Source organism: Centruroides sculpturatus, unplaced genomic scaffold (genome assembly GCF_000671375.1).
Source record: "Centruroides sculpturatus isolate CEXI.00-Female unplaced genomic scaffold, Cexi_2.0 scaffold424, whole genome shotgun sequence".
NCBI lineage: Eukaryota > Metazoa > Arthropoda > Arachnida > Scorpiones > Buthidae > Centruroides > Centruroides sculpturatus.
Genome location: NW_019384695.1, coordinates 277,667 through 297,148, shown reverse-complemented (window position 1 = coordinate 297,148; position 19,482 = coordinate 277,667). Strand labels below are relative to the sequence as shown.

Genomic DNA, 19,482 nt, shown 5'->3' with positions numbered 1-19,482 from the left:
AACAAAATTCATATAATTTAAAAAATATTCTCAAATTTTTTGAGAGCATTTTTAAAATGTTTTAAATTTTTTTGAATCTTTTAAAAATTTTTCGTTTCATATTTCATTTTAATATTTCAGTTTCTTTTTGTTTGTTACATATTCTCTGACAAATTTTATAAGTACAAAATGACATAAAATGCAATTATTTATTACAGAAAATACTAAATGATGAAATATAAGAAATTACTAAATTTATGCAGAAAAATATGCTTTAACAAATGCAATAAACAAAAGTTATATGATTTAATTATAGAAGCAGTTGTTATATGAAATATATAAATAATTATATGAAATGAAAATTTTGAATATTGCAAGATCAATTGGGTTTTAAATTATACATTAAGACTGAGTACTATAAAGTACATTATTACATAAGTGAGGATATATTAACAAATAAATGATTAGAAACAATTTTTTTACAAGCAATAAAATTTTCAACATATAACTGTCAGCATTACATTGTAAATATTTTTAATAATATTAGACTGTACAAATTGTATATTCATCAATAGAATTCATCACAAGTCATTTTCTTCCCATTATTTTCATATTATTCACATTATACAAAAAATAAGTTTTTACTCTGCAAATATGATCATCTGATGAATTTAAAACTGAAGTTTTAAAACTGTGAAATGCATTATACACTCAAAAATTCTGTGTTTTGGAAATGTCTATCATGTACTGTACATCTTAATTGTAAATAAAGAGAGAAAACAGTGTATTGCTTAAAAATAAACAACAGAATACTATATACTATATTATTAAGAAGTTCTATAATATGTAAAAATTTTAGAACTTGTTTCCAAATTTGAACATGACTGATTAAAACAGTCAATCTGTTGATTTAAAAGATTTATTTTCAATAAAATATAAAGGACAAGACCCACATAAATTAATCATTACTTAAGCATCCAATTTCAAACTTTTATTTTTTCAGATTTGGAACAGATCAAAGTTCCAATATTTTTCATTTTTTTTTTAACAGCTCAATAGCTAAATTTGAAGACAGTCTGTCCAAAAAAGGAACCACCATTTATTCACTTTGCGTTCCAGAATACGAACTTTCGACGACCAACCTTTCTTTGTAGGCTACTTGGCCGTCAAATTTAAAATGTCCTTTAAAAAAAAAACACCGTTCCAATTTTTAAATTTGTATTTTTAATTGGATATTTTTCTGTTTTTTAAAGGATATTTTTATTTCGACGGCCAAGTAGCCTACAAAGAAAGGTCGGTCGTCAAAAGTCTGTTAAAAAATGAAAAAATATATATATATATATAAATAGTAAACATATTCTCATTTATAATAATTTTTACTGTTATCATTGTATTTATAAGTAACAAATTAATTATATATAACTTATAAACAAATTTCCATTTAATGTAACTGTAAATGTGTAATTTTCATACAATTACATTAAATGGTAACTGTATGAAGTCACAATAAAGTACTCAATGTCACATTCAAACTGTCTTTAAGTGCAAATAATGAGATATTAACTCAGTTCTGGGTAGAAACTACATTTAATTTGTACATGAATGTGACATTGAGAAGATAAATGTGACTTCTATACATTTACATTTAGGATATGAAAATACACTAACTGCAAATTTGTATGTTTAAATTCACTAATTCATTACAAAAGAGACTTACAGTAGCTGTTTGTTTGGCAGTATTTGATAAAATAACTGGTGGAGGCATGGTTCTCGAGCTACTTGTTCCCATTACTTTATTCACCGTGTTATTTCGGTACCCTGGCTTCGGGCACGTGCTTTATTTATATTTGTTTTATTTACGCTATTTTAATTTTAAGGGAACACTTAAACATCGTCTATCTACAACAACCGTCAACTTTCATCCACCTTAAGCCTTTCATAATACGTGCGTGTATGTGTCTGTATAAATATATATATATACAGTATATAATATATGATAATCGAAAAACCTGATTTGGCAACTGATTAAACGGAAATAAAAATTTTTTTTTAAGTAAAATTTATTATGTTTTTATTTATTAATATTATTCTCAATTTTAGGGTTTTATTAAATAATTTTTATTCTAATTTTAAATGGAAATGAGTTTTGCGAAGTTTTAAAGTGTATTAATATGATAAATTACTTTTAGGATTTTTTTTTAATTTTAATTTAAAATGTCGGTCGTTCGTGATCCTGAAATTATCTTCCTTTTTGCGACTTTGCGTGCTTACTAATGATTCTTATGGCACGGAACGGACAAAATGGAAGCGTAGTTAATTAACTAGCAGCGCCACTCTGGAGACCTGGGATTTTGACCTGACTGATCGAAAAATCCCAGGGGCTGAAATATTGGATCCTATCCCTTACCACTTGGCTGCTCCATTGTGGGCTTGGCCGAACCCATAATGGGCATACTTAAAAAAGACCTTCTCAGTGCCAAAGGATGGAGAGTTAAATGCTTTTATTTCAAAACTACCGAAGGTTGTTTTGAATTACGCACAGATATCAAGAGTAGTTATATGGTTGAATTACAGGAGAAAATTTTAAACGATTAATAAAGAATTATTAGTTGCGTAAAGACAAGTCCCAGTCGACCTTACTATAACTCCAGTAGTGCATGAAATATCCTTCATTTTTGGTCTAGAAAACTGGCTCAACATACATAGGGTACACGTCCCGAAACCTTCCCACTATGCTCAGGGAACAGCAATAGGACGTACTGTACAATATATAAAGAAAAAATGCACTACAATGCTGGCTATTATGGTGACTGTTCTTGAGAACATATCACACTTCAAGGACGCTAAATCTGTAAAAACCACCAGGGACCAACACCCAGGAAAAACTCTAGAAAAAATAACTATATTCAAACATACTATTAAGAAATCATGTATGCACAAGGACGCCGCTTGCTTATCACGGCATCATGAACGCACAGATATCCCTCGTACAACACGGCACTTCTACAACAGGGTTTCGCTTTAATACAGTTTAAAAATTGGTGATATCCTCCCAGTGCCGGTCCGAGGCAAGTTTTAGGATGGAGCGAGATCCTATTATGGCGCCCCCCTTGGTTGCCCCTAATTTATACCCTTTAATTTTCTTTACCACTGAGGCGCCCCCTAAGACTTAGCGCCTGGAGCGGCTGCTCCGTTCGCCCTATGGTAGGGCCGGCTCTGTATCCTCCGTACAACACTCTCCGGTTTCCTGCTAACACTATTCGAGAATTTGAGAAATTCTCCGTACAAAGTTTCACAACTTTTAAGTACAAACTCCATTATTCGATATTTTTTTTATTCGAATAATGGAGTTTGTCTTAAATTTGCCCATGCATTTTAGAATATTAAAATTTTCAACAGGTTTTGTGCCTTTTGTCAAGTTTAATGAAAAGTGATAGTGAAAATTGTTTCTTCCTTGTTCTAGCTTTCCTATTAACTAGTTGTCGTTGCTTTCAGACTTTAGCTCTTAAGACTGTCATTGTGTTTTGTTTTTATACATTCTCTCTCTTCATGTGCCATATCAGGTCATGACCTCACGTCGGCGATCACCCGGCGCAGCTTAATTGGAGATTAGTTTAAGCGCCAAGGCGAGTCCTGGGAAAAGTTAGTATCAGAGTGGTTCCCCGTTGCCTTCTTTGGTGAATCGATGTTACGCGAGGGGAGAAATGCCTTCCGGGAGGTCCTTTTAAGAGTAAGGTTTGTATTCAGGCATTACAAACGTGGAGAAAAACCGAAGAACTCCACGTCCTGCAAACCCACAACCGAACTCCTAGTATTCAGGAACGGAACCATTCGGCCAGTGGTGGGCCTTTTATACATTAATATTCGTATTTAGTAAACTTTATTTAAACATTTTTAGGTGTCATTAAACTTTTTTAACCGTAGGAAAGTAATCATTTGTAAAAGTGCCGAACGAAATACAGCGGTATCTCGGTATTCGAACTGTTCCCAACTCGAATATAAATTCTAGAAAATAAATTGCTCGGTTCTCGATTGAACAAACGCGAACCGCTAGAAAAAATTTTCGATCGATAACATATTTTTATTTTGTCATACATAAAAAGTTTTTTATAATAAAAATAAGAAAAATGAAGACGTTGCTGATATTTCAGATCAAGATCGACGAAAAAGCTCTGAAGACGACAATACTTTGTAAAAAGAAAACGCCCTGGTTAAACTAAAATTAATATTATCGCGCAATACGGTACTTTTAATTATGATTGTTAGTTAATTATTAAAGCAATCGATAATTTATTTCCAAACATATTTCTTTTAGAATTGTATACTTTTGTTAACTACTGGAACCTAACCATATTTTTTGCAGTAGTCTTTTGTTTCGTATAGCACGGATTCGCATAACACGACACTTTTTCGGAACATAACTAGTGTTATACGAGTGATAGCTGTATGTTATAAACCAAGACGATGTTGACTGTAGTGTATTATCATCATTGTATTTTATGGTTTCTTTATTATTAATTTTTTATACTTTAGTGTATGTTATTTTTAGTTGTTCACTATTGATTCTTATTTCGAACACTTCTTTTTTGAAAGTAATCTTTTTTGGAATTTATTTATGGAAATCAACAATAATTTTTGCTGGTAATGTGCCGACATATTTAATAATTTCCTTAGATCAAGATTATTATACTGATTGTTAAAATTTAAATGAATTCTATTACACGAATGTTCGATCCTGAGGAAGGCTACTCGAGTAATTGAAAGCGTTTGATGAATAAAAAATTGTTGCTAGAACAGACGAACTCTCTAGAATTACATTTATTACTACTAGTGGCCGAGTGGATAAAACCGCCGAATGTTAGGAGTTGGTCGTGGGTTCGCGCCTTGCCAACTTGCTGGTCATGTGGTTTTCCGAGTTTTCTCCATGTTTATATCACCTAAATAGGGACCAGTTTTCCATAGAAAGTCCTCGGAACTGCTTGGCCACTGGTGGGTCTCCATTCCCTTAACACTTGGGAGTTCGGTCGTGGGTTCACGCCTGGCCAGGACGGGCTGGCCATGTGGAATTTTCCGGGTTTTCTCCACGTCTGTAACGCCTGAATAGGGGCGGCCAGGTACCCGTAAATGACCTCCGGAAGTCATCGCCCAAGTGTTGGATTGCTATAACTTAAACAGGGAATGGAACTACTTGACTACTGGTGGGCCCAATATACCTCGTATTTTCCCCAACTAAATTTTTATTTTTCATAGTATCTACGCGACCGAAAGAGTTAAGATCAACTATTGATTAACGTAAACCTTTACACGCAATCCCACAAGTGTTACCGCTAACCAGAATGTACTAATTTTACGTAATGTATTCTTAATTTTTAGCACCGCCTTTATTTTCTATAACACAAAGTAATCTTTTTTGGAATTTATTTATGGAAATCAACAATAATTTTTGCTGGTAGTGTGCCGACACATTTAATAATTTCCTTAGATCAAGATTATTATACTGATTGTTAACATATATTTTAAACATTAGATGCTAAACATTCTCAATTATATTTAGTTAATAATTATAATCAGTAATGTATAAGGTCACTCGAGGACATGAATGTTTTTCTTGTTAAAATAATGTGTAGTAATTTCTGCGGTATAAACAGCAAGGCGGTCTTGTTGCCATATCCACTTATTGTTAGAGACAAACTCATTACAAAATGATAAACAGTTGTCTTTAAGTAGTTTAAATACTTCTCTGCATTGTAGAGTCTATCGAGAAATTTTATAATTAATTTTCCTTTACTGCTGATGGCTCCCAGAATCACCGCCTTTTCTTGAAGTCCAGCAACATTTTTTCACTCCTCGTTCAAAGCATAACTTCGTATTATCTTGTCTATTAAAACAAACGTTTTTCCTCACTAAAAATAACATTCTGGAAATCGTTGGCCAGTTCCAAATGTCCAAATTATATTTAGCAAATTGTAATTATTTTGTCTCATGGGCTCCTGCGAGTGAAAGATTTTTTTTTGTTATAACTTCGTAACACAGAGACAAAATGCCTCCGAATTCACCGCCTCGGCTTTGGAATGCCCGAATCTTTAATGAGTCGATTATTTATTTACAACCGTAGCCTACGAGATTTAGGCAGGCCGGAAAATTAGATAACGAATTGGAGCAGCACAATAGTTCAATTCACTACTACAAGAATCATTTCTAAACGATCCTCTTTGAATAACGTCAATCTATGTTCAATATTAAATTAGTAATAAAATCTTTTTTTTTAAACGTAAAAATCCAGCAACAAGTTGCTTAACTTTCCCGGTAACATTTAAAATTATCTGTGGATCCATGTTTTAATATTTTAGTTAAAAATATAAGTTTTTATTATTATAAAATGGCAAAAAGCTTAATTTTGAGAGCTGGGATAGGTTTTATAAAAAATATTGTAAATGTAATAACGTCATTGAGTCCGATCATACTCGAGATAAGACACACGACCTCTTTTATCCCCGGCCGGATGGCCGACTGGTCAAGGTGGCAGCCTACCGCTCTGGGAGATCCCGGGTTCGAATCCGGACAGATCGATAAATCCCCAGGAATTTTTCGGGGGTTGTCCGTCCGGATACGTCGGGCCCCGCCCCTCATTGCTGGCCTGGCCGAAACCATAATGGGCTTGCTGAAAGAAACCCTCTTAGTTCCAAACTGGCGGAAAGAAGAGAGTTAAAAAAAACAGCACCTTTATAATGCAGTCTTTTAATTCAAAATTTACTAACGTTTTTGGCCATTTTGAAAGCCCTTCGTCAGGAACAGAACAATCGAAGAATTCTGATTTCAAAACAGATATTTGTTTTGGAACTTTCAAAATGGCCGAAAACGTTAGTAAATTTTGAATTAAAAGGCTGCATTATAAAGGTTTTTGTGTGTCGATGCGTAAGTATTAATTAAGTGCAGTTAAAGAAGAATTTAAAAAACAGCAGAACACCAAAATATTTTTTGGTGGTAGATTATTTTTCTTGTAAGCACTGATATTCTTTTTTCCGATTTTCATTTTTAATGTGAAAAAAATAAATTTTCTGTAAAAAATGTACACCCATGTCTGTATAATTCAATTTTTTTTTATAATAAATTTTTAAAAAATTTTGAGCAATGCATAAAAAATTGAAATTCTTATTTTTATGGTATAGAAAACGAGCATAGAATATTGTGACATTGTCACAATGCCGGGTTTCAATTTTTAATCATTTTTAATTTAAAATGTGTGCTCTCCATCTCAAATTAGTGGCTTGCCCCTGTACATCATACTTTTCCTTTAGCAGTTGAGTCGTGCTGCATCTAACTCCTTTCAGGGGGGAATTTTTGAATTGAAACAACATGACTTCCTGTTTGCATCGGAAGTTCGTATATAGTTAATCGGGACTTCCTGCCCCTAAGGTTTCCATAGCAAGTCTGGTTTATCATCTTTCTAACACTGTTTCGAGATTAAGGAAAGACGAACGGACAACAGTGGGAATTCATGGGTCTACAATTTTTTTTCAAATTGCAGCCCAACTATTAACAGGAAGTGGTAGTGCTATAGAATTAAGTAATTTTTTTAGGCGTCTGGTAAATAGCATTCAGTTCGTTTTGAAGGGTTAGAAGTAGAGAGGCCAACTTTGGCATTGCATATGTAAAAAAATGTCACCAATATAACTATTTGAAATACTCTATACGCATTAAATTAACATATACAATATATTACACATTTGTTGACTACCTGTATATTACAAAACATTAAATAGACAAATAAATAGTGTTTTAAACTGAATGTCAGAAGTATCACCAATTGTTACACAATGTTATCCTAATTAAGTCTAAATTATATGTGCTTGTCAGACTGATTATTAATCTTTCTCTTTCTATTACTGAAGTGAGTAGTAAAGATGAAAGAACTACTTTAGGTAAGAAAATAAAGTATTGGAACGTCATCTGTCGGATAAAACTATTTCAGAGATAACATGCAAGACTCCAGAAATATCCTGGAAACACACTAAAATCTAGAAACCACTAAGTTTGTTAATATTTTAAAATATTTTTATTTTCATTAAAAAAAAAAATAATAAATAAATATGGGAAGAAAACCCTTTTCTTAGAAATAAGACAAAGGAAAATTAGACAATCTAAGTTTAAATGTCGATTTTGGCTCATCCCGTGATCTAAGTTGAGATCTTAGTAACGAGTGACAACCACTTAGAAAGTGAGGATGAGGAAAGGCAACCAATCAGAATGGGTGGTTAAGGACATAAAATAATAAAAATTAAAAATTTCAAGGACAAGAAAGTATCTCTTGGAATTCTCATACTGCAGTCTTACTTAGTTGCATTCTCATCTCATCTTTACTCTAACTGGACTGACCTCACCTTCTCTATAGACTTATCACCACCCCAGGGCAAAAGAGGAAACTGAAGGATCCTTCCCTCAGGACTCGTTAAAAAGAACCAGAAGATTTACAGTTTTCACCTGCAGAGATATCCAAGAATATTATTGCTGCAAGCTTTTTATGTGTGTATATATGTGTTTAAAATAAATTGAGACAATTCTTTTGTAAGTGTTGAGTCTGACTTAATGTCTATCACACCCACATACGAATAGTCATCTCTCTTCCATTCTGACTTGAGCCTACAACTCAGCAACCCCATACACAAAATTAAAGACAGACAAAACTAACCAAATTAATAAAAAAATTCTTGAAAAATGCATGCATATTCTGAAGAATATAAATATGCAATTTGTTCACTTGATACATCACTCAATACAGCATTGAACATTACAAATTGTAATATTCTATTTCCAGAACATTCTCTATACAATAGAATTTAAGTAGCATAGTTAAACATTTATTTCTATAAAAAGGCATATATTTTCAGAATTTATGATGATCTAACTGGATTTAGTTTTCAGAATTCTATTTTTTTTGAACAAATATCATATCAAAAATTTAAGTTTAGCTAACAAAACTTCCAATATAAAAACACATCAGATTGGCTGGACAACTTAGCTCACTCTATATAATATGGCTATTTACAGATTAAAAATATAGAAAAAATTCAAGATATAAAAATTATAATATGCCAAAAATGTCAGATATAAGAAAATTATACTTGTTATCTAATTCAAATTTGATTTGAAAGGATAAGAATATAGTGAATAAATATGATAATACTTTAAAAAATAAAATAAAAAGATTTTACATATTAAACAATAACTTATTGTTTATATTTTAAAATTGTGAATTATATAACTTGAATTATTTAAGCATGAATATATACATCTGAGATTTAAATTTAAAAACAAAAAAAGATTATTATACAGATATGTGCCACTTAACAGACTGCACATACAATAGAGGTCCCATAAGATTTTAACGAAAAATTCATCACCATCCATACTCTGTTTAGATACAACTGTGTTACATACAGCCTATATTAGTAGTAGGTTATAATGTAAGGTTTGGCTAAATACACCACAAAGTTTGTTTAATGATGTATTTTTTGGAATGTATCCATGTTGTTAAGCAGCATACACACATATACAAATGTAATTAAATTTCAAATTAATAAAAAAATGACAATAGAAATTAATACTTTTGAAATACCAGTATATCAAAAGATATCAAAATTAATACTGAAATTTTTAATAAAATAAAAAGATTGTAGAAATGGTTAAAGTGACTAAAAACACTTATAGTAAATATTTTTAACCAATTTCATGTTTATTAAATAATTTATTTAAATATGTTGTACATTTACAGCTTCATTTCGGACCAGTAACAGCATTCTTATTAGAAAAACAAGTTTTTTTTTCTTAAATGCTACAACCTTCATGTGTTTTGGGCAAATCAGTGACTGACAATTCAGTATGAAAGAGAAATGTGGAAGAATATGACTGAAGGAAGATAACACTTCTACTACGGTAAAGCAATTATCCTTTTTTTTTGTTATTGAATCCTTCCTTAAAATTTTGTTCTAATTTGGTGGAAAAGAATCCAATTTATTGAATAATTATTTCATGTGAAGATTGACTGTATACATATGTATGCAGTATATTTCCTGATTACACTGTTAAACCAAATTAAGTAGAACTGCCTTTAAATATGTAGCAAAGTTACTGATTATAGATTTGCCGAGAAAATGAAGACTCCCGGTTTAGAAGTAGCTGCCATTTAAATATACCTAATGGTGAGATGAGGGATAAATTTCCCACCTTACACTGCGTGGAAAAGGAGAGAAATGATTTCTTGCCAATATTTACATTTTATAAAGAAGTGTTTCTATATGTATGTATGTATGTATATGTATATATGTATATTTGTATGTACTCATGTATATATGTTATACTTATTATGTTTATGTATACATAGTGTGTGTGTGTGTGTGTGTGTGTGTGTGTGTGTGTTATTATATTTATGTATTTATATTGATTTATATTGTATATTAAAATTTATTCTACACGCATAATTTTATATTGACTTGTGTCTGTATTATTTATTTGATATTAATCATATGTATTGCTTAGTATATATGTATTTAAATTTATTATTTATTTATATATATATATATACACAAACTATAGTTTTTGTTTTATGTACGTATGTTGTGTGTGTGTGTGTGTGTGTGTGTGTTTTGAATATATGCCACTTCTAGCTATATCAAACTAGAAATTAATGTCATGGTACTTTATCATTTTTAACAAGTAATTTTACATAATTTGTTTGCACAGGTTTATGAATGGCTAATAGATTAAGTGCTTCATCGATAGTGAACCATTTTCTTTTACGACCTGAAAAGAAAAAAAAAATTTAATTTTTAAACTTTTTTTATCCTTAATAATAATAAAATTAATAATTTCTTTGTTTATTTTTAACATTAAAATTTTATAACATTTTTGTTATTCTTTGTATGTCTTAGTCCCTTAAAGTCATAAGACAAATTAAACATTATATACTCAAACCATCTACAAATACTTAGATCCATCATTGACTAACATTACATATAAAATATAATAATAATTAAATTTTTTATATCATATCATATATTTAATTGATTATTAAAATGAATCAATCAGTAATCTTTTACACAAATTAAGATCAAAGTATGTCATAATAAGTGAAGTTATATTTTTATAATAATAATTGAAAATATATAAGTGAACAAATTAATGTATAAATATTAAAATTTATACGTCATATAATTTATATTTTATTTAATCTGATTTGAAAAAAATCTAAGCCAGTCTACTAATCTTATTTATACAAATTATTTAATGTAAAATTGAATACAATTTTTTTGCAACTTTCTAAAAAAATTCATGAAATGGCACAGAAAAATTCTTCCAAAGATTAAATGTCTTTGTCTTGGTAGATAGTTAATATTTAACTAATGATATATTCTGGTCTAATTTGTTACTAATTCTATTCCCATCTGCTGAATATTTAACAATTTAATAAGTTTTAGCCAGTTAAATAATTTGAAGATCAGCAAATTATGATCTTGCTCACTTTACAATAAGAAAAGCATTAGATATAAAATCAATTTAAATTCTTAAAACCACCAAATTTAAACTTTATATGATTTAGATTGATTCTAACTGCTTTTTGAATTATATAAATTCTTATTGATCTGATAATGCTGTATTATATTATTGATAATTTAAGTCTTATATATTCAAATCCAACACCATAAATTGCTTTTCCAAATCTTTACAAATGTATTTATTGAATGTTAAATCATTAAATATTCAAATATAAACAACAAAAATTTCACTTTCTGTTAGTAATGAAACATAATATAGGGTTTATGATGAGGAAATATAAATATAGTACTTTGGAAGATGATTCCATAAACTGTAACAAGGAGTAAAAAAGTCTGGAAATTAACAGTTGAGAAAAAGGCATGACTGTTTTAATGGACGTAAATACTTTTAATTGTAAAAAGAGAAGACACTGAGGTCGGCGTTACGTGTGCGTTTTCTCTTCTCTTTTTACAATATAGTATTTTGGCGTGATCGTCAGCATATTGACCAATACTTTTAACATTTAAGGTCTCCACATCAAGCTCTGCTGGATTACTGCATATGGGGGCTTGATGAAGGATGGTTTATACTAAGAATAGATGGACTCACATGATCGGCTTATTGTCCAAACAAGAAATGCCGCTGCAGTTATCACAGTATGCACTTTTAAGAAGTAAACACAGACAGTAGCAGATCTACTATGAAATTAATGAAGCTGAAGTTTCAGGATCCCTAATCCAGGAGGGGGTCTTAAAGCAACTTTATTTTTTACTTAAAAAAATTCCATTAAGTTTGTTAAAGTGTTCGTTATTAAAATAATCCAGTACAGCAATTTTAATCAAAATCTGAAATGCAATGATTAAATTTTTTAAAAAATGGTGATTCACCATAAAACAACCTCATTGAAAATGATAACAGTTACCTAGAAGGTCAGACCTTGTTGCTGGTGGGAAGGACTCATTTTCAAGGATACAAAGACCAAGAATGGTGGTGAACAGTGTTTGCCACCATTTGGGCCTTGAGGTCTTTGTATGGACAGCAAGGGCCAAAAAGTCTTACTGAATGTTGCCTTAACATTGCCGGTTGCAAAAGGACACCCTCTATAACAGTTCAAGTTTCAGAGTACCAAAAATGTAGATCCACCACTGCACACAATTTATTATGTTATACTAAAAAAAAAAGGGTAGCCATTTTTATAATCTCCTTTGATGTCAGCACTCCATTCTGTCACAGATCATCAGATGCAATGGAATATACATGCAACCATAGCTACTACATTAATACTTGACATGTAAAGTTGTAAAACATTCATACTACTATCTTTGCTCATGTTAATAAATCATCATCACATACTTTTTCCATGTAATACTCACACACACATCTCTCAAAATATTTACCTTTCCTCCTGATACACCCTGTGAATTCATATTAGATTCTTTATCAATTAATATTAAAAGGGAAATTTTGTACTATAAATAGAGAATATATTAAAATTGTATTTGCAACTTTCTATGAAACTGGTTTCTATTATAAGCAAATAGATTAAACCAAAATTGTCCATATAACATTTAATTATGCATTTAATACAATAATTTGCTCCAACCTTCATCTTAGTGCACATGTTTCATGATAAGCAGTCACTATTTTTATTCAAAATTTACTATATTTAATATTACTAGATCAAAATAAAGATAATCAGGTTAATAAATTCAAATTATATCACAATTTTCAATACCAATCAGTAGGTTTACCAGTTTTCACAATGTCAAACTGGGACAAGTGATAGAAGCACCTCTCACTTCTCCCATTACAATGCAACATATTTAAATTCCCTCATACCTAGAAAAAATACTATTTTTATCACTTTTAACCAAAACTTATAAAGTGTTACTTAAATTAACAAAAAATAAAAAATAAATGAAATGGAGATAGGAATTCAAACAATGTAATCTTAAGGACAAAACCTCTATTTCCAATTAATGTACATAAATTTTTGGTACCTTTTCTCTAATTGGGACAAAATTACAAACTAGCTGAAACACTGGAATGTCATTCTGAAACTAGGACTTCTGGATAAACTATCTATCAGTCAATTCATATTTAAATTCTGATACATATTTCAGATACTCATACATCAGTAAATATTCTCTGCAATGTGTTAGAAAAATGATGCATCTTGTGAACTTTCAATGTAAATTGAGACAAACTAAAGCATTATAGTACATAATCCTCAGGAAAGCATAACAAGCAAACAAAAAAACTTTTCTTTATTAATATAGTGGGTATTGACTAGTCATGAAAATTGTGCTGTGAAATTAAATATAAATTATCCAAATAAGGTACTAATTTTGGATAATCCTAACAAACGGGATGATTTCACAACAAAAAACTAACAAGTATACACCCAGACATAATTACTACACTTGAATGATGATATCTGATAGATAAGCAAAAGATTAAAAAATTATTTTTCAAAATCATCTGTAAATAAATAAAAATATACTGAAAAACAAAAACATGATAATCTGTAATCAGATAAACAAAAATTCCATGGAAAAATCCACTATAGAAATTCAAGGAACCAACCTATTTATTTCCAATTAAAATTTTTTCAAGACGTTTTCATCTCATTATGAAATTGCACACTTAATAAATTTGAACATAAATGATTCTTAATTTTAAAATGTTACTTTAAAGATAAAGTTAAAATTTAACTAAAACTTAATATAATAAAAATAACTCTAGTAAATAAAAAATGTTAGATAGGTAGTATGGTAAATAAATTGTTCATTGTTACAAAACCAGCAACAAGGCTGATGTACAGGGACAACAAACATAATGTGCACATGTTTATGTTGAACAACTCATCAAGAACCATACCCACAAATCCAACTCATTCTATTCCCACTTGTTATTTAATACTGGGGTAGCACTGGTGACTATTGCCAGTTCTTCAGTTGTCTTTATTGCTATTCATAAAGTTGGATATAATAATATCAATAATAATACATGATTCTTCCCACCAAGCTTTTGCCCTACTGTTTGTGACAAACTCTTCTGCCAGAGCTTTACTTAACATTCTTTTGTGGGAATTTTCTAAATGGTCTTTCATTCTATCAGTGAATGTGTAGCACATGCTGCCTATGTAGCATTTTTTTTTCACCAATGCAGTTATTCAATCAGAACACTGTAGATGCCATTCATCTGATCCTTCTGATCTATCCTTGAATTTCTATAGCAATTGTTTGAATTTATCAACTTTAATGGAATTGATAATTTAAAGAAAGATTCCATGAAACATTGTTCAAAAAGAAGATAGTAACTTTTATTGTTTTAAACAGAAAAAAAAAATCAAATACTACATAACAATTGTTGCCAAATACAATAAAAAAAATTATTTATCACTTACCAACTGTCTTGAACAAAAAAGAGAATTTAGATATCAGGTCCTCTGTAGAAAGCAGTAATTATGTAGTTTAAATTTCTATTTAAAACAAAAAAGTATATTGGACAATGTTTCATAATGTTACAATTTTGGTCCTGTATAGATAGAAAGGAGCAAGTTTAAGTTTATTGAATTTCAGAATTAAAATATAACTGAAATATAAATATATGAAATACACTCTGTTGCAAAAAATTAATGCACCTTAAAGCTAGAGTGCAATACTAATCAAATTCTGGATGTAGAATGATGGTGAAAAAAAAAAATAAATTCAAACATTACAACACAAGGATATATCACTGAAAACAGTTTCATACAAATCAGAAATTGGCAAACTCACTCTGGCAATTAATGCAAACTGATCAATGTTGGAGATGGCTTTATAACTTACTAATATGCAACACTTGAGATTAAACTGTTATTCAATTATGTATTCTTGTAGAGCATGGGCAATAATTTAAAGCATTTTTCATTTTTTCACTACTATTCCATGTGCAGAATTTGATTATTATTGCACACTAGCTTTATGGTGCATTGATTTTCTTGCAATAGCATATATTTCAAAATGTTCAGACACTCTAAATTATAAAAGATTTTTAAAAATCTCAAATTTATTATATTGTAATATCATTTTTGTTCCATTCAAAAAATTTTTTAATCAGAATTTATGGAATGAATTATAATAATGCCTTTCCCCCCATCTTAGAGGGACATCCAAGCTTTGACATCCCAGATTTTGTTGAAATTTTAATATGTTTTAGTACACCCTTCCACTAACACACGATAAACATAATCATGCCAATGAACAGTAGTTTACAAGAAATCATTGTTCAAACTTTTCCATGTGCATTATACATCAAGTTCTAAAAATGAATCATAATGAGTGAGTATGGGTGAATGAATAAGGCATAGATTGAAAAGTTTGATGTCACAAATTCATCCTGTCTTTTTCCAACTTTTTTCCAAAAGTGTGCAATCCACTGAATTATTAGAAAATATTTGGTCCACAAAATACTATTTTGTAATTATTAAAATCATTTGCATATTTTCAAACTAACAACTGTAAATGGTAAAACGATACTTTTAAACTAACAATTGTAGGAAAAGTATCATTTTACCATTCACAGTTGTTAGTTTGAAAATATGCAAATGATTTTAATAATTACAAAATAGTATTTTGGGCCAAACATATTATTTAATTCACTAGACTGCACACTTAAGAAAAAAAACTGTGAAAGAAACCATTGGAAAAAAGTAGGAACCCAAAATGTTGAGCTTTTCACCCTGGTGCTATATTCACTTGTCCACACCCACTTTTTACAATTCATTTATAGAAGTCAATATACGACACAAGTGGAAAAGTTTAAATGATAATTTCTCAAACTACAGTTCATCAGCACAAGATATTACAATGTTACCATGCATTAGTGGGAGAGTATTGAAGTTTCATATTATATATTACATTTACATATTATCTTTCAGCAGAATCCAGAATTTCAAAGCTTGGATGTGTCCTTGTTACTAAAAAAAATATTATGTTGGAATCTTGTTATTTACTATATCTACTGTTGATAAAATTGTTTACATCTTTTAACAAGATAACTATGTATTAATCATATTCTAATTTGGAACTTCTTTTACTTAGAAAATGATTAAATATAATAGCAGTTAGTCAATTTTCAAACAATATTTTTGTCAAATTAACAATGGTCTCCAAAACTTTTAAAAAGGAATTGTTTTTAGTAAATAAAATATTTGAAGGAGCAATATATTCCAATCAATTTGTTTGTATCCTTGTCTACTTTGGATCTTGTTTTAATAAACAAGGTTCAAAGTAGACAAGGATACAAACAGAAATTGATAAGAGTAAGGACAGATGCAAAAAAATATATTACAATGTTGCAGGTTTTTGAAAATAAAAATTTTTAAATGTTTTTACTGAAAACTATTTGAAAATCCTTTTTTAATTAATTTTGTTAAAACATGGATAAAAATAATGTAAAAAAACTACTTTATATGTTTTACGTTCTTGAAACTGTTTCGGTGATTATTTTTGTCGTTTTGAACACCATATAGTGTAAATACACAAACACTAGGCAATCTTCATTTTAAATTTATTCAATTTTTAGTTGATACAGGTACCTGTTTTTTTTGTACACATTTCAGGCTTATGTAGGCCCTCCTCAGCCAACTTGTATTTTGTCTACATATCTGTTGTCTTCATTTTTCGTCGTATGCATTTTCCTTCGATGACAAGTTAAAAAACAGAAACAGCAACAATCATCGAAGGAAGATGCATACAATGAAAAATGAAGACAACAGATATGTAGACAAAATACAAGTTGGCTGAAAAGGGCCTACATAAGCCCGAGATGTGTACAAAAAAAAAAAACAGGTACATGTATCAACTAAAAATTGAATAAATTTAAAATGAAGATTGCCTAGTGTGTGTATTTACACTATATGGTGTTCAAAATGACAAAAATACTTTATATGTGTGTAAAAATTGTTGTGTGTGCTGCAGCCAGAAGATGACATAATAAAGGTGGAAATTTCAGTATAATTTTGAAACATAAGTCCAAACTGGAAGTTATTGAGTTTTGACAAAAACATAAAGGTTGTCCAAATGAAACAGACTAGCATTCTTTAGCAATGTAATTATACCCATTATGTATAAAACATAATGGTATAATTATACATGTAATGATATAACAACAAAATTATACTATAATGTTTTAAACATGTTTGAACTTGAATATCACAACCTATATATATATTGAAATTCAATCTATATATAGGTGCCTTCAACAGTTAGGAAGATATCCCAATGCTCCACAAGTTTACATATGCCCTTCTGCATAGTAAAAAACCAGCTGCTTGTGAAACCATTCCTCAACAGCTTCACAAGATCTTGGTATATGAGATGAAATAACAGCTCTTCAATGCTATTTTATGAGGCCAAAACAAATGAGGTGAAAAAAAATCACAGGATGACAAATTCAGAGTAAAGTAGATGAGCAAGAACTTTTCAATAAAACTGCTGCAATGTATTTGAGCAATGGTTTGCAATGTGTGTGGCTGAGCATTGTTAAGCAAAAGGCCAATATTCTGAGATAACATCCTGCAACTTTTTTTTGATTGCTTTGCAGTTTTTCCAAAGTGTTGTTTTAACTTTCAATATTGATGATTCATCAGATTCTAGCTAGTTAATCAGCTGAAAAGAAAAATGCCTTATCAAAGATGAATGCTTCATCTCCAGTAACAAGCTCGGAAAGAAATTTATCCATCTTCCCTGTAATACAAAACACATTCCAAAGAAAGCCATCCATTGTAATATACACTGAATAGCTGTAGAGGATAATGCCAATTGACCCTTGCAATAGTACCATGCTGACAGCCTCATGAGCTAGTCCAAGTTCTTATTCCACAGTTGTCCTTTCATCATTTTATTCACTACTGTTAGTGAGGTAGGATTGCTCAACTCTTGTAAGGTCTATTGTGTACCAATGTCCACTCAAACTCCTAATACCATTTAAAGATAACATTTAATGCAAGACAGGCTTTCCCATAACAACTCACATGAAGTGAAAGATATCAGTAAGACTTATCACTTCCTTCGTTAAATTATATCACAATGCATTGTATCTACTATGAAATTATCCATTTTATCTAATTATTCATTTAACTTGCTGTCACATACACAAAATATGTGACAAAAATAATCATCACGTGGAGTGTACACATTGACATTGTCATTCAGTTCAGTATGAAAATATCATCATCAATCAGGAATTACTAAGATTGTTTTAATCACATCTTTATACAACTGAGATGAAAATGCTTATGATTTTGAAAGCAATATAAATCTTATCTATATTTCAATATTAAATGAATTTTAATTTTATCAGATGATTAAAATAATTGATTTTTATCTACTTTTATAAGCTGAAATTTGTACAGTAAGTTACTCAACATTGAAAAAAAACCCAGGATTTATATAAGCAATAAATTATTATTTTATAGAACAGCTCATCCAAACAAATTTCCTTTGTTAAATTTTTTTAATCATCAGTGATCATTAATAAATTTATTGGCTATATTATAAATCTTATTTACCTTTTATCTTAAATCTTAGCTATGAGTATATGATTGATTTTTTCCTAATTTAAAATCAAGGAAAAGGGATACAGTTATCCAATTCGACAGTTTTTAAGAAGCTGATCAACAAATATCTCTATGGTGATTCATCAAAATTTTTTTTTGTTCCCTTCACTAGGTCTACTGTTTGGTTGGGATCTTAATAAAGTTTAATTTCTAGAATCCTGAAAATACACACACAGCATATTTTATAGTAAATTTTTGTGTATATTAGGGATATTTTTTACACACTATTATTAGAGCATTTTAAGCTTTTAAATTAATAGTAGTGTTATCAGTACTATTAAAAATACAAAAGAACATTATAAATAATTGTTAAATTATAATTTATTATTTAATTCATAAATTAATTTTTATATTGTTTTTTTTTT

At 29.7% G+C, this 19,482-nt stretch overlaps 1 protein-coding gene across 1 annotated transcript in view; it reads right to left on the bottom strand.

Moving 5' to 3' along the window:
- Positions 1 to 10,359: 10,359 nt before the first annotated feature.
- The window catches only part of LOC111627423 (diphosphoinositol polyphosphate phosphohydrolase 1-like), a 73,549-nt gene continuing 64,426 nt past the window's right edge, over positions 10,360 to 19,482 (bottom strand). The window contains exons 4-5 of the mRNA XM_023370988.1: positions 10,596 to 10,779; positions 10,360 to 10,395 (exon numbers count right to left, since the gene is read on the bottom strand). Of these exons, the coding sequence (XP_023226756.1) occupies positions 10,667 to 10,779 (113 nt within the window). The 3' untranslated portion in view covers positions 10,360 to 10,395; positions 10,596 to 10,666. The remainder of the gene's footprint in view (positions 10,396 to 10,595; positions 10,780 to 19,482) is intronic.